Source organism: Sesamum indicum, linkage group LG9, assembly GCF_026168435.1.
Source record: "Sesamum indicum cultivar Baizhima isolate 11 linkage group LG9, ASM2616843v1, whole genome shotgun sequence".
Classification (NCBI taxonomy): Eukaryota; Viridiplantae; Streptophyta; class Magnoliopsida; order Lamiales; family Pedaliaceae; genus Sesamum; species Sesamum indicum.
In genome coordinates, this window is record NC_142665.1 from 18,877,831 (window position 1) to 18,899,950 (window position 22,120).

General features: G+C 30.9%; 3 protein-coding genes and 1 long non-coding RNA gene across 9 annotated transcripts; 1 reads left to right on the forward strand and 3 right to left on the reverse strand.

Annotated features, from left to right (window-relative positions):
* The first annotated feature begins 730 nt into the window (after positions 1–730).
* On the forward strand, positions 731–1,672 carry LOC105178119 (RING/U-box superfamily protein). The gene has a single exon (XM_011101490.3). It carries the CDS (start codon positions 775–777, stop codon positions 1,450–1,452), a length of 678 nt encoding a protein of 225 aa, XP_011099792.1. The 5' UTR covers positions 731–774; the 3' UTR covers positions 1,453–1,672.
* A 1,154-nt stretch (positions 1,673–2,826) lies between these two features.
* Positions 2,827–4,535, reverse strand: LOC148786984 (uncharacterized). The gene is made up of 2 exons (XR_016067466.1): positions 4,394–4,535; positions 2,827–3,881 (listed from the first exon to the last, which is right to left on the reverse strand). It is a non-coding gene; the product is annotated as an uncharacterized LOC148786984 (long non-coding RNA).
* Positions 4,536–9,841: 5,306 nt separating this feature from the next.
* NAGK (N-acetyl-l-glutamate kinase) lies at positions 9,842–12,257 on the reverse strand. 2 transcript variants are annotated; one of them, XM_011101489.3, is made up of 3 exons: positions 12,117–12,257; positions 10,307–11,368; positions 9,842–10,133 (listed from the first exon to the last, which is right to left on the reverse strand). In XM_011101489.3, the coding sequence occupies exon 2, from the start codon at positions 11,352–11,354 to the stop codon at positions 10,317–10,319; it is 1,038 nt and encodes a 345-aa protein (XP_011099791.1). In that variant the 5' UTR covers positions 11,355–11,368; positions 12,117–12,257; the 3' UTR covers positions 9,842–10,133; positions 10,307–10,316. The 2 variants fall into 2 exon arrangements, with proteins under 2 accessions (XP_011099791.1, XP_011099788.1); XM_011101486.3 differs by lacking the exon at positions 9,842–10,133 and having other exon boundaries at positions 10,166–11,520.
* A 3,734-nt stretch (positions 12,258–15,991) lies between these two features.
* LOC105178117 (protein kinase family protein) lies at positions 15,992–20,445 on the reverse strand. Of its 5 annotated transcripts, none has more exons than XM_011101484.3 (8): positions 20,078–20,445; positions 18,843–18,960; positions 18,712–18,770; positions 18,535–18,599; positions 18,341–18,434; positions 18,199–18,279; positions 18,004–18,106; positions 15,992–16,787 (listed from the first exon to the last, which is right to left on the reverse strand). In XM_011101484.3, the coding sequence occupies exons 1-8, from the start codon at positions 20,330–20,332 to the stop codon at positions 16,735–16,737; spliced, it is 828 nt and encodes a 275-aa protein (XP_011099786.1). In that variant the 5' UTR covers positions 20,333–20,445; the 3' UTR covers positions 15,992–16,734. The 5 variants fall into 5 exon arrangements, with proteins under 5 accessions (XP_011099786.1, XP_011099785.1, XP_011099787.1 ...); XM_011101483.3 differs by having other exon boundaries at positions 18,004–18,115; XM_011101485.3 differs by lacking the exon at positions 18,004–18,106.
* Between the last annotated feature and the right edge of the window lie 1,675 nt (positions 20,446–22,120).

The window sequence follows — 22,120 nt, forward strand, 5'->3', positions numbered from 1 at the left end:
AATCTCTCTCTCTCTCTCTCTCTCTATATATATATATATATATATAAGTATAAATTTTTTAAATTTGAAGCTATTTTATGAATAGGGTTCTCACTTATTTGATGTGGGTATTATTGTTTTCTATTGGTTTTAGTTCATCAATACTACAATAAAATGGTTTAATATTTCGAGAAAAAATAACATTGAATTAATTAATAAGTAAAATTCTCATTGCTAATCTATATTATTTAATACAAGAAATTTTACTGAATAATTAACTCGACTCTAATTTCAGCATTAATTTTTTCGTAGTTATTGAATCATTTCCTTATAGTGCAATTTTTATATTTATTTTTAATTAATTTTCATATTATTTTTTTCCTCTCCGGATGGGATACTTTTATCTTCCTAATATATTAGTGTTTTTCTTTTTGTATTAAGTTATCATCTTGTATATACTTTTACAAATTTGTTTATTTATAAGAATTTTGAATAAAAAAATAATATATATAATTTATATTAAATAACTTTAAAAAATATGCAAATATATACATAGAGAATTAATATAAATTTTCATTAATCCCTTTTTATTTCTTAAAAGACATTTCGAGGTGGCCTCAACTTGGGGAGTATCTCAAACATATGATAATGAAGAGTTGGCAACTATGGTACATTATTATTTAATGAATACTATAAAAAGTTGAACCCCACCAATACTTGCTTTCTCTTCCTATAAATCCACACACTCACAACCACCTCCAAGGGAAAATTATCTCCAAGAAACCAAACCAAACAATGGCTGCATCCACTTCACTCTCCTCATTCTCAACTTCCATACTTGAAGAATTGATGATCTTCAACAATTTCCACCCAAGAAGACTATTACTCCACAACCCTTTATACAACTCTCCTCCCCACCCAGCCCCACCACCCGCATCCCATAATAACCCTACAGAACTTCGAGATACCAACACCTTCGACACCAACGTCGTCATGGTCCTATCCGTCCTATTATGCGCCCTAATTTGCTCACTTGGCCTCAACTCCATAATAAGATGTGCCCTAAGGTGCTCAACCTTAGTGGCAGCCGACTCCAGCCAAACCGGCCAATCCGCCCGTCTAGCCAACACGGGCATCAAGAAAAAGGCCCTCAAGACATTCCCCGTCATAAGCTATGCAGCTGATCTCAAGCAGCCAGGGCTGGACACCGAGTGCGCCATCTGCCTGTCGGATTTCGCGGCCGGTGAACGCGTCAGGGTTCTACCTAAGTGCCACCACGGCTTCCACGTGCGATGCATCGATAAGTGGCTCAACTCGCACTCGTCCTGCCCTACTTGCAGGCACTGCCTCATTGAAACTTGCAACAAAATTGTGGAGGCTGCTAGCACGTCGGCTACGGTACCACATCAAGAAGTCGTTGTAAGGATGGAACCACTGCAGCCAGAAGGTTTTATTCGAAATTATGAAAATTAGCTACCAAAATCAATTAGTATAATGCTAGATTTGTGTCATATAGTAGATGGGATTGATTAAGCCTTTCCTCTCTCTCTTTCTTTTTTCCCTTCTTCTTTATTTATTTATTTATTTTCTTTTTAGAAACTATCTTAGGTGGAAATTAAAGTGGTAGCATCTATGGGCCAACTATGTACTCCTAAGTGTATATATATATATATATAATTAAGGTTTTCTTTCAGCTGTACGGCTGTTGATTAATGATGATTCAGCAGTTATATATATATTGAGGAAAAAAAAATGGTGCCAACGTCCACGTCAAAGTGTATTAAAATGTTGTAATAATTAAGTGAAACCCTCAAAATGTTTGGAAAATTTGAACCACATTTAATTTATGAAGGACTAAATGGAAAAAATGTGTATGTATATAGGTGATAAAAATGTTGTCTGACTCAACACTCACCTGAGATGTAAGAGGGACAACTTGGAAGACATTCTTGTAAAAGGAAAGTCCACTCAAGTAGGATTAGCCATTCATGTTCAATTCAAGAGTCAAATTGGATTAATGTTGTGATGGTATTAATTAGAGGCGCCTTAACCAATAATTGCTTGATTAATCATGAGTTGGAGATGTGTGTGTGTATTTCACATTTTTTAATACGATGTGACGGGATCAATGTCCCACTACGTGATGTATTATTCGTTGTTTTATATATATATGAGCCATGCACGCAATTTTGTTTAGAAAAAACGCATGGCTATAGCGAGGACAATATAAGAAAATGGCTCGATAAGTATGAAAAAAATCAGCGCCGAGTTAATTAGTAAGTAAAATTTTCAATGTCAATCTACATTATATATTACAATAAATTTTCTTGCCAATGAATCTACCAATGAAAAATATTTGCCAACAAATTCAGCAACGAACAATTTAAAATATATTTTTTAAATAATATAGATTAGCAACGAGAAGATTATTTATTAATTAATTCGACGCTGAATTTTGCATGAAAATATTTCAACTATTTTCTTGAATGCATGGAACTTTATAAATTACTCAAACTTTTGGTGGCGTGACAAAATTAATAATGGATTTAATTATAATGAGCATTAATGTAGTGACATTGTTTCCATTAATTAAACGTCCTTTTCTGAACTGATCATAGAAATCTATATCTGGTTTGTGTGTGCAACGATCATAATAATGTTCTGAGTTCTTTAATTTTGTGGATAAAATCAGAAAGGGAAAGAGAGTCAAATTCATGAGTAGATTGATCCTTTGTAGCACCCCCTTCGCTACAAGAGCTATATCTCCCCTAAACTTCATACTTATAGTAATCCCTATGTTCATATATATAAATTTGCATACGTAATTCCAACATGTCATAGCAAGTATTATCAACCTACAATATTATATATATATATATATATATATATACATATCAAACACCACAAGGTAATTCACCACAAGTAATCCATACAATTATGTTCTCTCTGTACAAACAAAATGTGAGTTGTACTCTAACTGACTAAGAGGAGAAAACTGCATACTGGCCCGACCTGCCTGAGTATAGCGTGTGGACCTATTCTTCAACTGTCAGACACCTCAAAGTCTATTCCTGAAAGAAAATATCAGCAGGGGAATGAGCCTGCCACTCAGTAAGCAAATAACCAGTCCTATCTATATATGCATGTCAACCATAGCCCAAACAAGATAAAGAAACAACACGAATGGAATACAGTCAATTTAATTCCAACATAATCAACATTATTACACCACATGACTATCTCATAATAAGACAACCAACCAAACTCCATTTTTCCTAGTTTGCTTACCAGAAGGTGATATTGTGTTTTTCCCACCAACTCAATCTCACCGTTATATAAATTCAAGTGAACCCCCTTGACAGCCGGCTCATCAATCTCGCACATAGCTGTTTCATTTCGCACATAGCATTTTCTTTTCGCACATAGCATCGCATCAAAGCTCTTTTCATTGCGCACATAGCATTTTCTTTTCGCACATAGCACTTTCTTTTCGCACATAGCATTTTCAACACGTCAAGGGGTATTCACGCCACAATTATATTCAATTTCCACAACTCCCTCATTTCCACATATCACCATTCTTGTAAGCAACTAGTAACGTAAAACAATATATCATTACATTCTCATTCTCAGACACCCACAACACAACATACAACAAACATGATATTTCAACGTATCTTCGCATTCCACGTACACAGTATCCTCAATCAAATCAAATCATTCACCACGCATATATTTTCAGATAAAACAATATCAGCATGAACCACAAAGTCATATAATAGTAATACCACAAATAAAAAGAACATATATAGATAATACTAATTATTTACTTACCTCGACCTTACAACGCTTTTATCTATCCAATAGGTGGTGGTTCGGTCTTTTCACTTTACCCCTGTATCCTATAATGAGTTATACCACGTACAATTAATATATCGAGAATATCGTAATTTCTTTTAAATATAATATTGACTATCATTTGTACAAATCTAATAATTCTTTAATATTCCACTTCTATCGAAGTACAAATCTTCGTTTTTCCTCTTTATTAACATACCATTTATTAAATATAATTTTTGGAATATTTCCATGAATTTTCTACCAATTTCTCGCTATTATATAATTTAATTAAGCAATAATACATAGAATTGCGTATTTGGTTAATCATTCCGATGGAATTACATAAATTGGCTATAGCAACATTCAAATCTAATAAATTTAATAATCTAATTAACCAACGATATCATTTTTATATCCGCTTTGGTATTTAAGTCGGTACTAATTTAAATAGTTAAAATCATAAAGTACTCCGATTAAATAGTATATCACTTAATATAATCAACATTTAATAAATGAACTAATTAAATAATATAATTACACAAATTAATAAAAATTAAAATAGCAATTTTCTTACCTCCGTCTGTTTTTCTTCTCTCGCCAAAAAAATTGCAATTTGCTGTGTGTGTTGTATGTGCATATGTTTGTGTGTATATTAAAAACAACATACAAACTAAAATAAAAAAAAGGCAAAGAGGGAGTGAGGCGGTGGGAATTGGGCCCCACCTCCACTCTCAACTCTCTCTCTCTCTACTTATATATATATATATATACATATTATTTTTATATATATAATATTATTATTATTTTATTTATTTAATTAAACTTTTCTCAAAATACCATTTACGTCCTTCATAATTTTCTTAATTAATATAAATTGTCCCAAAATATTATAACGAACTCCAATTTAATTCATTCAAGTATTATTATATTCCAATTATGGAACATAACTTATTTACTAATTAACCAAGTTTCATAAAAATTTACCAATTAGTCTCCCAATTAAATATTATAATTTTTGGGGCGTCACATCCTTTCTTTTCTTTATTTAATTATTTTTATTCTTTGAGGAAAAAGCAGCAGATGATACTCTCATTTTTCTTCACTGCACAAAGGGACAAAGTTAGAGACAAAAGTGAAGATTTTAATATTATCACTAATTATTTTATTTTATCATAGTTTATTTCATAATTTTGATACGATGATTATTTTGTAAAAATGATCACTGTCCAGAACCAACAAAAAAAATTACCCAAAAAAATCACTAAAAACGATTAATGACAAATATATAGTGACGACAACAGATAATTATCGTCAATATATTTATGTTGTCATTGTCACTATGCGTATTTTTTGTCGTAACAATTTTATTATGATAAAATTAAAATAATTGTCACTTAATATATATACCTATAACGATAAACTAAAATTATTATTCTCTCATTAATATAATTTTTATATTATATTGATTTTAATCTAATTATGATCAATAAAATTGTGTAAGATGCGTATCCACAAAAACTTTTGACTCATTTGACTTGAATTTTAAACTAAAAGGCCAAGAAAAAGACTTAGAACAAAAAGTAAAAAGAAAAAGAATTTTAAAAACTAAAATATATATATATATATATATGTGTGTGTGTGTGTGTGTGTATAAAGAATAAATATGCTAATGACACTTTCTTTATGTTCCATCCTCAACCTTAAACTGGACAGAAAAATGTAAGAGATAACACAGAAATGCTCAACCAATGAACCCCACATGAATGGAGTCTGAGAAGGAAAGCACCATATTCATCGTCTATCAGTGCTACAAGTATATATATATATATATATTGTTAAAATATTGATATTAAATGATTTTTTAAATTTAAAATTATCATTTAATATAATATTAGAGTCAGGCAAAAATTGGATTTCATTAGTAATCATATAAAATAAAAGTTCTTATATGTAAGGTTTGCACGTGACGGGAACGTATTAAGATATTAATATTAAATAAATTTTAAATAATATAAAATTTTCAATAAGATGGTTATCTGTTCATATATGTATATATTGGAGCAGCAAAAGGTGGATTTTGTTTTAATAGTAAGTATTATAACATTAATTGATGCGTGGAGATATTTTAGGGGAATCATTGCTTATCTTATTAATCTACACAGCCAGCTGAAGTACACTATAGTTTTTATGTTGATTGACTAAGATTGTCTTGAAATTAAGAATTGTGGAGGATATTATGTCCTTTGTGTTTAGATATAATAAAATAATTTGATTATGGGAGAATGCTAATCCTATCAAATCTTGTAAAAATTATTAATTAGCAAGAAAATGAATAATATGAGTGTTAATTATTAAATTAGATATTCACAAAGTTATGTGAAAAATATTTGGATTTAATTTCAGGGGTTGTTGATATAAGTAATATTGAAATGCTGCATCAATAGAAAGTAACAAATTAAATTGGCCGTTGTTCTAAAATCGTGATTGTCTCGAAACATACACAATTATAATTTTATATAATTAAAAGAAATATATTTACATATGAAGGCATCTCATTTGAGAAGACAATATATGACTAATCAACAGTCACATCATCCAAATAAAATGTTTGTGGGGGTATAAAACATATTTCTAGGAGGACACGCTAAACTTTAGTCAAGATCCATAACAATTTTTTTTTTTCTTGTGAGCCCTAAAAAAATGTGATTGGACGAAAATTTTTATCCAAATCAACAAACCAATAATGGTACCAATATCAAATATATATATATATATATAACTATTATTATGGCAGACTGAAACACTAGGAAAAAAAAATAATTATTTCCTATACTATAAATTATGATGGCTTAAAAATTATAATAAATAAATACTATCTATCACTGTCATAAAATTGATGCGAAAATTTAAATTTTGACTATGATTAATCAACATTCATCGTGATTTTATCTATGACCAAAATACTTATCACAATTTTCAGCTGTATAGTAAATATTTTGGCCTTGCTTGCAGAAATAACAGCTAATAGTCAGTACGCAATCGTGGTTAAAAATTATCTGCCACAATTTTTACCTTTCACCGTAATAAAAATTCATACTTATTCTATAGTGAAAACTAATTACTACTAAAGTAAACTAATGCCCTCGTATTAATAGAACTTAAACACACGAGTGAAAAATCATGGGACCTCAAATTTACCAAGCTTATTGACAAATTGTAATATGTTTTCAAACCTAACCAAGGTTTTAAAACCCAACCTGACCTGGACGGCTGGACCATTCGAACCGCCGATCGGGCCACAACACGGACTGATTGAAACCTAAAAATCAGAGGAGCTAAAAAATCACTTTTTCTTTTTCATGAAAACCGTTTGACCAGTGGTTCAAACAGTGTGACCCAGTATTGGGTTGATTGAACCGATCGGGTCAATAATCAAGTGTAGACACATGATAAAATCTTTATTTCTCTTCTGAAATGTATATTATTTCTGTTAAGTATCCTAGTTTTATGTTATTCCTAAAAATGTATAATATTATTTCTTGTATTTGATCTTTATAAGTTTATTAAATTTATTTTATTATATTCTTTATCTTATTGAACTATTAACTTAAAAAAAAAACAGTGATTTTTTTTTTTTAAAAAAAAAGATAAGTTGTTAAGTATATTGATATAATTTATTATTTAATGTTATTTTTGAAATATTAATAATTATTCATGACATAAGTATAACATTATTAGTCCGATCAGAATTGACCCAACGATTGAATTAATGATCCGTAATTTTTCAATTTGACAAGAGTGTGGGTTCCAAAACATTGAAACTAACATTTTGTAAATTTAAAGAATTAGTAAAATGTTAGCACAAATCTATTTGGACCACACAAATTTCTCTAGAAATTGGGGGAAGAATTTAAATTTTAAAGAGTATTTCCTTTATCATAAAGATGTATTAGTACATGAAAGGCGATCATTAAAGTTACTTTAAGCAATGTAATGGGGAAAGTAAAGAAATTGTTGATATTCCCCAATTTCTAATTTTTCTTCTCATGTAGATGACAGCCGTGAAATTTTTCTTGCCCAGGGGGAGTGAATACCTAGCCAAATAATAATCGGTAAAAATATAATTTATCTCCATGTGATATTATAAATGAGCAAATCATCTTATTATAAAAAAATAAATTAGCAATTTATTCTTCTGTACTTTTTAAAATGAAGCAATTTACTTCCTTAGACATAGAGGTAAATTACTTCATTCTAAAAGGCAAAGGGAGGTATATTGCTATTTTTTTTATCAAAGGAGGGTAATTTATATATTTGCAATATTATAGAGAGAGAAATTACATTAAATCCGATTATAATCTAAATAATTCTTTCATTTAAAATCTTCTTTATAAAAATAATATTCATAATGTAATTTGAATACAGTATGGTGTGTGTATATAAAATAAAATAAAAAATGTAACATAATTGAAATGGAAAATTCAATTCGTTCTCCTTTCGAACTTTCTACGTTTAAGATTCACAAAAACAATGTGTGTTGTCTTAGACTTTATGATGGTGATAGGTATGCTCAATTGATATGACATGCCCGATAAACAATTTTTTTTTTCTTTTTGTTACAAAAATAAAAAAATAAGAGTGACACCCAAAAACCTGATGAACAAAGTCCTGTTGAGCTTACAGTTGGCTAGTAGTAAATAATGAATAAAATTGGATTGGAGTAGTTCTAGCTAACAATATCGAAAAATACAGATCTTCTGTAATATTTATCATAACGATATTAATAACATCTAAATAATATTTAAAAACCATTTTCAAGATTTCATTTTCTATCTATTATAAGATTTAAAAATAAGGGTAAATTACAACGATTTCCTCAAAAATCTTGCATAATTACAAATACCCCCTCAATATTTGAAAGATCCCTAATACTTCTCTGATTTTTAAAGGCAATCTAACAATTAGTCCAACTCGTTAGGTTTTCATCCATTTTTTATGGTGAACTGATCAAAATGCCCTTATGGATTAAAAATTATAATTTTATAATTTTTAAAATTTTTATTCACCATGTTCGATTTTTATATAAGCTTTAAGTCTTTTTAAAAAAATACAGCAAGGACAAAAATGACAATTTCATACCTCAGATTACATAATTTCTTCAAACATCATAAGGGTGTTTATGATTTTTCAAATAATAAAGAGATTTTCATAATTATAACGAACCTCAAGGGTGATTGTCGTAATTTACCCTAAAAATAACTTTAGCTCCCATTTTGACAAGATACATTGATGGCATTTAGTTATTTTTTTCGGGCACACAAAGAACATTAATATTACTCCCCGTGAATCCGAAAAACAATTCCAATCAATCAATAAGCAAACTTCTATAAATCTGCACGATCTAAATAATCAAAGGAAAGTTCTTTTCTTGTGTTTGTGGAACAATTAAAAATGATATCCAGTCATACATTATGGCCAAAATATCAATTAGGTTTAATTACACTTAAGTTCCATTTGAAAATACAAAAGTATACATTTCCAAAAAAGTTCATAAAATTATATTTACATCCCTTCTAAGAATTCACTATTCACACATGACCTTCTTTCATTAGTGTTTGAACAAAAAATATTGACATTAGTAAAAAATTATATAAGTTTTTAATTTTACCCCTTACTTAACATTTTTATGTAATGATGTTAATATCACTCCATATATATATATATATATATATATATTACATATATTCCTTTATAAGTATAAAAATATATATGAGAATGTTAAATAAGAAACAAAATTAAAAATTTATGTAATTCAGCTAACGTCATCATTTTTTGTCCAAATCTTAACGGAAGAGGGTCAGATGTAAAAGAAAAATTTCCGAAAGTGTGTTAGCGGAATTTCAAAAAATTTTTGGGGGAAGTGTAAATTTGCATTTCTAGAGGGCACATCAATTCTCAAATACACAGGCTTACTAGAGCTGAATCAAGTAAACTCAGAATCAGCTGCAGAACTCATTCAGGATTGAGGTCACTTTGAATGCTAAACTCTATCATATATAAGCGGGTTTGATTAATATGAGTTAGAAGATTGCGCAAAGCAGGGCTAACTCAATTTAATAACACCTACGCTGACACTTACCTGCACGATCGGGTTTATCAAGAAAACCAATACCACCAACAGAGAATCAGTGTCCAGGTAACAGTAACATTTTTGCTCGATGTCGAAGCTTTCTAAAGCAAACACCTTGAAATTCTACGAAGGCTTCATTTTAATTACTCCGTGTTCATAATCGCCTCATTTATCAACGATAACGCTACAGATACATTAACAAAAGAGCATCAATCATAAAATCAGAACACATGAAACTCCATAACTTCACTAGTACTCCAAAATTAGCATCGATTCCAAAAGATCTGTCACAATATAAGAACTGGAAAACACAACACGAAAAGATTAATTATAAAAACAGCGGCATTGTTATTTTACCAGGCATTATTTATCCAGTGATCATTGTTCCAGCTCCTTCATCAGTGAGGATCTCGAGGAGCAGAGAATGCTTCAACCGCCCATCTATGATACTAGTTGTCCGAACCCCTTGAGCTAGAGACCTCAGGCAGCAATTGACCTTAGGGATCATCCCACCAGCAATCTTTCCATCCTCCATCATCTTTTTCACCCCTTTAATGTCGATTTGCTTCACCAAACTCTCAGGATCATTCCGGTCCTCTAGGATCCCCGCGACATCCGTCAACAGTATCAACTTCTCGGCCCCCAATGCAGCTGCCAGCTCACCCGCTGCAGTGTCTGCATTAATGTTATATGATTGCCCCGTCACATCAGCTGCCACAGAGGCAATCACTGGGATATGGTTATTATCAACGAGGGGGCGGAGTATTGTCGGGTCAACGCTGGCAATGTCCCCAACAAACCCAAGCTGTGAGGAATTGGGAGATGGCCGAGCCATCAAAAGCCGCCCATCAATTCCTGATAACCCAACTGCAGTTGCACCAGCCTTGTTGATCAGTGCTACAAGATGTTTATTGACTTTACCGACTAAAACCATTGACACAATTTCCATGGTTGATGCATCTGTGACTCGGAGGCCGTTGAGGAAGTTTGGCTGGATATTAAGTCTGCCAAGCCACTGGTTGATCTCAGGCCCACCTCCATGCACGAATACAATACGGAGGCCAACACAGGAAAGAAGTACGATATCAGCAATTACAGATGCCTGGAGGACCTCAGATTTCATGGCCGCTCCCCCGTATTTGACGACAATAGTCTTGCCTCGGAATTTTTGTATAAAGGGTAACGCCTCAGACAAAATCTTGACTCGATTTTGGGCGGAGGTGGGATCTTTATCAATTTCTGGTGCTATTACTGATTGTAAAGATGATTTGATGCATGTGGTTTTACTACTGCGCTTGAATTTAAGGAACGGGACTGTGGTCCGGGATGACAGAGCAAAACCATTGGATTTTTCAATGAGAGTTGAGTGAGGGGATGTGAGAGGGAGGGTTTTAGCAGCCAACATAGTTTCTTGAATGGCTGAGAAAAAAGGGCTAATTAGAAACTTGATAATAGCATAGTATCAGATAGTATATCTGCAAACAAAACTCAGTGAAGAAGTTAGGGCCAGGATAGGAGTGAGCAAATGGTGCATGCACACTTCTTGTCAATCTTTTTGCTCTTCTTTCCTCCTATTCCAACATAATATAACTCAATTGCTTAACCACACAAAAGACAAAAATGCTGAAAATAAAATAGACATAATACCACAGTGGTCAGGTCAGGTGGAAAGAGAATACTGCGAAACTCAATCCACAAAAAAGTATTCTTCAAATTAAACGAATGTAAAACCACAATTCCGAGCTGAAAACTTGAAATCAGAGGAAACCCTACAGCTAATTTTATATATTAGAGGGGGATAGGGGCAAAATGAAAAAAATGCTGAAAAAAAAATAATAATACGAAATTACAACCCCAAGTGCAGATTATAATCGGAAAATTTCCTCAGAAATTTAGAAGACTACAAAAGCTAAATAGAAAAAACAAAAAGCAAAATCTTGATATAATAACGAACTCAAGGTTTGACTCATAATCAAATCCAAGCATTTATTCGCAGAAGATGCCCTGTATTACATAAAAACACCATCATTTTTCCTAGTTAATTGAAGGGGGTTATGGCTGAAAAATGCGTGAATATGTTAAGCATGTATGTTTAAGATGATTAAAGGCAAAAATTTCTGAAGAAAATGTAGAAAGAGAGAGAGAGAGAGAGAGAGAGAGAGAGTACCTGATGATTGCAGAAGTGAAGTGCGCGGCGGCAGTGGGAAACCGCTGACAGCTGCTTAGGTTCCCTTGTTTCGCGATGAATGCTTTCACTTGCCCTTTCTTTTTCTATGGGCACGCCGCCTTTTCTAACTCCACAATTCATTCCTAAATTCATTCCTTCTTATTATATAATTAGTAGGCTGAATATTATATTTATTCTCTTAAGTTTCTGTTTAGAATTACTTTAATTCCTTAAATTTATATTTTGATTTTAATATTTTTTAATTTTATTTTCTTGTCCCAATTTGGTTTTTCTAATAATTTTTCGGTGAAAATATGACCAAATTTTCACTTTTTGAAGGATAAAATGGTTAATAAGATTGATTTTATCATTTTAGTCCCTTGAATTTGTAAAAAATTATCAAATTAATTATTTCTTACATGAAAAAAGTAACTTTTTTATATTATTTTATGTTAATATTTTGTAATTATTTTATGTAAATAATGAAAACTTTAAACTATTGTGAACATAATAATCATATATTACTTAACTTAAAATAAGCAGCCTGTTTCTTTTTTAGTTAAAAAAAACTAATATGAATAAATTTCATAAACTTATCTAATATAGAAAAATAATAAAAAAAAAGTTCAAGAGTTCAAAATAAGTCTAAAAAAGTTAAACCTTAACAATATTTATTAAATATTTGGGTTTTCGAACAAAAAGTTGGTAGAATATGCTTTTTACTATATTTTTTTGATGGATTTCAAATATATATATAATTCATTTTTAAGAAGTTTTCTAAATATATAGTCATATTTTATAGAAAAAGATATACAAAAGAAACCTCTTAAAAAATTAATGAATTATATATATATTTGAAATTCATCAAATAATCTAATTAAAAGTACAATCCACCAACTTTTTCTTCAAAGCCCTAGCTATTAATATTTAATAACATTATTAAGATTTAATTTTATTATACATAGACTAAAAAATCAACTTAAATTTTTTTATTATAGATAAGTTTTATAAAATTTATTTATAAGTTTGATTTTTTTGGTCAGTTTTGAAAGTGAAAGAAAAAAAAGAGACTTTTTTATTTGAGTTAAGCAATATGTTAATATTATGTTCACAAGAATTTAAAGTTTTCATTTTTCATACAAGATATACATCATTCACCATATAAAAAAAAAATAGTTTTCTTTCTAAAAAATTACTAATTTGATATTTTATAAATTTAAGGGACTAAAGTGATAAAACCAAGCTTAAATTGACCATTCTACTCTCCATAAAGTCAAACTGCTGCCATATTCTCGTCGAAAAATGGTCAGAGGAACAAAACTGAGACCAAACTTAAGAGACTAAAGTGAAAAAATCAAACTTAATTTGACTATTTTACCCTCCAAAAAGTCAAATTGTTGCCATATTTTCGACTGAAAATGGAGGGGCCAAATTAAGATAAAAATTAAAGTTTAGGGATGCTAAAGTCAAAAATAAATTTAAGAGACTAAAATACTTTTAAACAAAAATTTAAGGGATCAAATATAATATTTACACAAATTAGTATCTTAAAGTTTGTTTTTAGAGTTGTTTTAGTTTATTAAGTTTATTTCTTGATTTTTAGCGTCTTTAAATTTTAGTTTATATCTCAATTTTTAGTTTTTCTAATCGAATTTCAATAAAAATATGATTAGGTTTTACTTTTTAGAAGGTAAAATTATCACTTTAAGTTTGAAAATTTGTCAATTAGTCCTTTTTTAGGTGTAAAATAATTTTTTATATTTTTGTATGTTGAGTATGATGTAATTAATTTATTTGAATAATGAAAATTAACTCTTATGAATAAAATAATAATATATTGCTTAATTTAAAATAAATAGTCTATTTTTCTTCATTTAAAACAAAAATCAAAGTTATGAATAAATTTTATAAAACTTATCATATTTGAAATATAATAAAAAAAAAATCTAAGTCTGTAATTTAATCTTATGAGTTAAAAATAAGTTTAAAGAAATTAAACCTTAAAAATACTTATTAAGAACTGAGATTTCTAACAAAAAGTGGTGAAATATATTTTAAAAATAGATTCTTTGGTGGATTTCAACCTTATAACAGTGAAAATGTACCTCTTTGATGCATTAGTGCGTGCGAAAATGTGTAAGAGTGGTTTAATAAGAAAATATTTGTTGACCTGCAATAAGCTATTAATAAATCAATTAGATGTAAATATGAATTTTCTTCAAACTTTTTGCTAATGTCAGCAAATTAGTTAACTTTTGACCAATAGAGAGACCTATTTGTTGGACGAAAATGAACCCCACGTGTACTAGATTTAGTTTCATAGAATCCTAGAAGATATATGTGTAATTATACTAAATCTCAGGAGATGACAATGTAACTCACTACAAAAAAAAAATAAACAAACTTATAGCAACGAATTTCATGAAAATTCGTGGCAAAATAGATTTACCACGGACTTTTACAACGGAATATTATTTTTTGCTATATGTACCACTGCTATATAGCAACGATTTTTTCAGCCGTTGCAAAATTTTGCAATGAGTTTTTGTTGGTTGTAAACTTCAATTACAAAATGCGTCGTTAAAAAGTTTGACTTTTCATATTTTGCAATGGTATATCCATGGTAAAGTTGATGGCCATTTTGTTGCAAAATTATTTTTTATTTGCAACGATATTTGCAACGAAAAATCGTTGCAATAATGCAATGTGTTTTCCCAACAACAGTTCGTTGCAAATATTGCAACGAAATATTTTAATATAATCGTTGCAAAATAATTAATTTTTATTTAAAACGACGTTTGTAACGGAAGTCGTTGTAATATTGCAGCGACATTCCGCTAACAAAATTTGCAACAAAATATTTTTTTAAAATCCGTTGCAATGGAAGTTATTGCAAAATTGCAATGCATTTTATAAAGATAATCCGTTGCAAATCTTTTTTCTTTGCAACAACATTTGCAATGTAATCATTGTAATTTTTTCACAGTTTTAAAATTTAATATTTAATAATAAAAGTATATTTGATTTGATTCTATAATTTATAAATTCAAATATGACAAAATATTTAAACGACAATGCATATAATAAAGATAAGGGTAAAATCAACACCACTGTCAACATCCCAACGTTAATTAACATTATCACAATTGTCGTTCTGTGTTGAACACCATAGCATAGGATAGGGTCCTAACTTAAATGTTGATAAACTTGTAATACAAATGTCTTAAACTGCATGGTGACTAGATGAGATAGCCTTAATGAACTTGCAATTCCAGCCTTGATGCAATCGACTAGAGTATATATCTTATGTTTGATATAAACTGATTGATCTGCAATCTGATGGATCAAAGTTAATAAATTGAATCTTGATGAGTTGTAAAGTACGTTGGGTACCTTCAAAGTTGCTACACTGCTTCTAGTTGGCCTTGTTGCCTTTACTGTCTGAGGTCTTCTTGTAACTTGCAAGTAATAAACTCTATAGCGCCTAGCTTAGGATTGTCTTTGAATTTTTTCATCAAAGTCCTTCCAAGTTTCCATTTCACCCACTTCTATACATAAACAATCATGTGCAGCCTTCTTTTCTGCAAACCCCTCTCAACCTTATTTTGTCATTCTTCTAAAACCTCACCAGCATACCTCTTCTCAAGCAATGACTCTCAATTGCAAACTCAGCCTTTTTTCTTACAATTGCCAAAATACCTAATTTAAGTTTAGGATTCTTGTCTTCAGTCTAGGAAATATTTGATCCATAATTTTGACAATTCTTAGGACAAAGCAAGTTATTCAGAGACAACAAGAATTTAATGTACATAAGAACACTTCACTAGGAGTAATCATCAGAAGACCTGGAAATAGAGTATCTGAGAAGGAAGAGATGGAATCCAAAACAGACAATAAGCCTCATTCACTCATCAAATCAATCATAGACTTCTCAACAATCTTTTATACACTTCTTAATGAAACAACATGAGACTCCTATGCATTTACCTAGAATAGATCGCTGAATTCCTCACCACCAACAGGTGGTAAAAACAAGAAATTACAAGTCAGAGGTATCCCATCAACATTTGGAGTAATGACCTTGTAGAGCTCAACTGACCATTCCACTGTTCGTGCAAAAGACCAAGAGAATGATTTTTCTGCAGTATCGCCTCTTCCAGTGATATTAGCATCTCAGATTGACGTTCCAGCTAATTCCAAGATATTGACCTTTTTACCTGGCAATATTTGCTAAACCTCGACCCTGTCAGCTGAAACATCTACTGACCCTAGTGCTTGGACTCGCTAGGCAATGCAATATCTTTTATCCTGCTGGAACATGATAGTAGTGAGCAAGAAAGGCCGAATAGAAGCATTTCTTGAACCTGCACCCTTGATTTCAACTTGCAGGAGCAATTTTATGCCTGGAGTTTGACGTTGAAGCATGTTTTATTTCGACCTTTTTCACCTTAACAGATTGTAGTAAATGGAGCATCAAGATGGCAGCGCATTAACATGTGATTTGAAGGAAACAAATGGATGACATCAGATTAGAATTCTCAAGCAGAACAAAATGACAGACAAATAGGGACTTCTCGTGTGAACTGCAACGACTATTGATGGACAAACTGCTCCGACTTCAAAGTTGTAAGAAATTGTGTTGATAAAACTCCTCAGAGGACAGACGGTCATCTGCAGATGGATAGGCTCATCAAACTATGATTAAATATGCAAGTTGTTTATCCGGGCGTTACCCTACCCGGATCCACACCCAACAGATACCCATAGTGATTTCTTTCTTACCCTACCCATGCCCTACCCCTAATAGAATACCCATTAGGTCTTGCCCAAGTTATACCCAAAAATTTTGAGTAGTGTTTGGATCTCACACAGTTGTTTTCTTTTTTAATATGTTTCAAAAAAGAAAATTTCTCAAATTTAAATTTATATCAAAGCCAAACAATTAAAATTTCTTAAATGAATTATGCAATTTTTATTTGTTTTCCGTAATGATATTACAAGAACACGTTACTAAATTAACTTCATATTAGCATTTCATGACGTACCGACCGATAAAATAAAACTAATTAAATTTTCAACATATGCGATCTCATCATCTTTGAAATTTAAATAATAATCTTGACTTTGCCCAAATAACGACTAATATTAATTGATTAGAAATTTAAATAATGATCTTAAACTTATCCAAATAATGGACCAATATCAATTGATGATGAAATCAAGATAAGTTCAAAATAAGAACAAAACCTAAGAATTGGTAAAAATATTAAATGAAGTTAAGTATAACATTATATCTAACTTTCATTTAAATCTCTTATCCATTTGAATACACACTGAACTTTGATTTGATAATCTTTTTTCTACTATTTAAGTTCATACAAATTTTATATATTCCATATATTAGTCAAATTTAACTAATTTAAGTTCCATTTGTATTTTTTCTTATTTTCTAAAAGATATAGTTTTTTTGATTAATTTTATTAGAAGTTAATTTTGACTTATTAAGAAATCAAAGATTAAAACTCTAGCAATTTTTGTCAAATATCAATACATAATCAATATAAACAAAAATATGACTAAAATGATTATATACTATTTAAAAGAATTTAGATATTAAGTAAATCCAGTTGATTGATTTTCAATAATTTTAAATTAACTGACAAAAGAACATTTTGGGATTAGAGTATATGTATACTCATGGTAGGATATTAAGCCTTTACCATACTCATTGGCATTTTAGGTTATTAGATCCTACCTATACCCACTCATTCACGGGCCTAGGTTGAGGTAGGGTCCTCTACCCATTGGGTATGGTTATGAAAGTTATTTTTGGAGTATGGGTACGGTAAGACCCTAGCCATTGACAAGACTAATGAACTGAACTTACCTGGATTAATTGATAATAATCGTGAACACAAATCAATGCAGTCAGGGTGCAAATGTGGAAGAATTAGATGACAAAACGGCAGAGACGTAGACGCTTTGATATTCTGCAGAAGCTGGATTCTTAAATTTTACTTCAGGAAAAACTATTAAATAAAAAAGAAAAGGTAGAACTCCACCAGTTTAAGCCACATGCTACCTGGACACTAGACCTGCCATGAAAAGGAGGGTAGCCATTGAGAAGTTCAAAAAGGATTGCACCAACACTCCACATATCGACCTATCAAGAAGTTCGGCATTAGTCCTTTCCCATATAATCAGGAAGTAAAACCATTACAAACCTTCTCATCATATCTCTGAAACTGCAGGATTTCAGGAGCCATGTACAATGGCGACCCACAAACAGTTTCTGCAGATTCATCAGGAAGTAAAATCCTGATTTCCATAAAAACAAACATAATTAAGGAGGACAAAGAGTATGCTCCTTACAAGATCAAAATTTCCTGCTAGAGTTTTGCTATTATAATTAGATTACCTGGAAAGTCCAAAATCCGCAATTTTTAGAATTGGGTTGCAGTCAGAGCAAGACAAAAGAATATTCTGGCCCATTAGAGAGCAATGCAACCAAAAAAAAAAGAAGAAAGAAAATTCATCTTTTAACAGTTTGTGCATGAGCAAGCACAGTATCTTTTTGACTTGAAATAGGACACACCTCTGGTTTCAAGTCCCGGTGAACAATGTGATTCTGTTTTAATACCTTGAGACCAGCACCTGCAAGTTAGAAATTTCAGATTTATGTCAAATGAGAAAAATTGTCAAGTTAGTTCCTGAGTCAAATTTTACCTAGCTGCTGCATAAATCTTTTAGCTACACACTCTTGAACTCTGCCGTGGTGCTGGATGTAAGAAGCTAAATTTCCCCCCGCGCAGAACTCCAAAGCAAGGATAATGGAGCCCTCGTACTGAGCAGCAAGTAAATTATATTTTCTAATCAGTCTCTACAGAGATCTAGATTTAACTAAAATCATTAAATCAACAAATATTATAGTCAACATAGGGGTATATATAACCCACTTCCAGACCCACCAGCTCAAACTACATCAAACAACCTGTAACTCATAAGTTTCAACTTTTTATAAATAACAGTAATCTTTCAATAATAGAAGCAGCTATCTTTTTCCTGAGGGGTAGCTGGTTCAACAATTAACAATCCATCTTGCCTTCAACCATCCCGCTCCATACATATCTACATTTACATTCATAAAAATATGTCCATATATAATTTACAAATATACACATATACAACACCATAAATATCCTTTATTCATTTCTCGGTATATACATCTTTTTAATTTTCAAAAACTTTTTCATCTCATAGTGAGATTTTAATTTCTTTTAATGATGCTTACTGTTTAGCTCAAGTGTTTTTTTTTTTTTTTTCCTTATTATTGATTTCATTTTTTAAATTAATTTATTTTATTTCCTTATCATTATTATATTTAAGTTACAACTACAAATGAGTTAAAAATACAGGAAACTGCAGTTCAAGTTTACTAACCTCCCGACCCAAACCCAACCTATCTAAACCTCTCGGTTTTAAAGGAAAATTAAACAGTTTCTACTTGGTAATTTGACAACCCACACTTGTTGAACCAGGTTACATTTCTTGTTGAAGTCAACCGAACCCGACTTCACATATCTCTAGTTGACAATACCACCTTATGCATTTATATGCTTTGTCCTATAGAGATACATATCTCTAGAACAACGGAAAGCTCTTACAATAATTGTCAAAGATCAATTTAAATAAACCAGATTAACCGTGTACAATGTGCAAAGGGGCAAAAATCAGTACTAGACGAAGAACACTCAGTTTTTTTCCAGCACAAGAGCTAAGTCACTCCAACCAACAAGATAGTAATAACTCTAAACAAGTAAGCATAATTCCTGCGAATATAGGAAAAGAGGACACGAAAAACAAACAAAACAAATAGAAGTGATCGAATGCTCATCGATTATACATTTTCATTTAGTGAATATGATGAATTGGACAAATTAAAGCAAAGCCCGGATGCTAACTTCGAAGAAATCAAGGAGGCGAATGATGTTGGGATGGTTGACGGAGGACAAGAATGTGAGCTCACAGTCTAAGCAATTCCTGAGATGGCGCGTCAACTTCGCCAGGGGTATTTGCTTCAGCGCCACCACTTCACCGGTGGTTCTGTGTTCCGCTCTCCACACCGTCGACAGAGAGCTTTCTCCAAGTTTTGACCTCAAAACGTAATCTCCCAGAGATTGCTCCTGAAAATTACTGTTCTCGAAATTCTCCCCCATTTCATTTCCTCCATTCCTATGGCCCTCCTCCTCAAATAACCGCGTTTTATATATAATGGTATAGGAAAATAATTCCGTTACCAGCCATGTTTTTAGTCTCAGTGGTTGTGGGGAAAATTGAGGAGTCGCTGTGGGTATTTATTTTATTACACCTAAATCTCTTCAATTTGATATATTTTTCTATTATTTAAAAATTTATTAATATTTCTTTTATTTATCTTTTTATTTTATATAAATATTTATAGTATATGAGATATTAATTGAATCGTTGTAATGCATCATTTAAATGGATAATTAGACGTGAATCCCTTCTAAAAATATAAATTATATTTTTAAAAAAAATTGAAATTACACTCACAATTTCTTTTGAACTTTTCTATTTACTACTGCAATCTTTCGTTAAGATTAGTCAATATTTCGTATAATTTATTAACAATAATACCTAATAATATTTTTATATTTTATGCTTACTAAGTTTCAGCCGCACCACAAGAGTTGAAAAATCTTTGAATAAATCCTAACATTAATAAAGGACTAGTCATGCAAAACAAATGTTAATATTTTGATGTTTAAGTCATTAACGCTTTAATGAATAAAATAAGTAGGAAACTTGAATCAAAGTGAGAATAATGGTGAAATATGGTGATAAGGTGACGTATTTGTGTGGGGTGCAAAATATAAATTTAAAATAGTTGTAAAATCGAGAGAGCATTGAGTGTGCAAGTGAGAATATGAGTTTTAGGAGAAACATTACTAAATGACTACATAGAACCTTTATTTATAAGCTTTTATAGAGCATAATTCGAAGATTTGTTGGGCGAATCCAGTACCAATGGAGAGCTACGTGAGTTAGTTGAATAATAATAATAATAAAAAAAAAAGAATCTTAAAATTTGGACTTATCTTAAAAGAGTTGACTGAACCTTGCCCAGTCTGCCCAAGTCTTCAGGGATTCAATTACTTGTTGGTTATCAGCAGGGTGGCCATCGGATGGCTAGGAGCTTGTGGGAGAGACTTTTAAGGTGATGTGACCCAAGGTGTTTGGCTATCTGTATGATGTGTTTGTCTAGTTGTTTGATGATGTGACAGTTGGATAATTGACTTGTTCTTGGGCCTGCTAGTTTAGTATAAGAAAGGACTTTGTGGACCTTATATATACTTGCTCATGGGCCAACTAGTTTGACATATATAGACTTTGTTTAGTATAACTGAGTTGATGGTATGCATTGGGTCAGCCCAAAAAAAATAGAGGGGAAATAAATACGGTGTTAAATAATGCGTAAGATTAGAAGTCTATATATTTTTTTGTTGAAATTGATATTTTTCATTCAAATCATAATGGGAGGAGTAAAGCTGTAAACAAAAAATTCTTGAAGAGGTAAAAATATAATTTTATATTTTTTTTGGCAAATGTATAATTTCACTTTTTTAGAGAAGTCTAAAGGTAATTAACTCTAATTTATTATTATAATATATATAGTCTTAAATGATTTATTATTTTTAGTATCTCTTTTATCTTTTAAACTTGTATTTGTTGATTAAATAGAATTCTAACATGAGTATGACCTAAAAATATACTAGAAAAAGAACAAAAATATTGAAATTGAGATACATGACATTATACTTAATGATGATTTTTTTGTACAACATTAATTTCTTACTAATAATTTAAAAGAGGGCTAAAGAATCTTTAATATTTTTACTTTTGATATTTGCTCAACTAACGAAGAAGGGTAATCCGCACGACAGAAGGAGAGACAATGAAGGAACTTCCTCTCGCAGGAACAG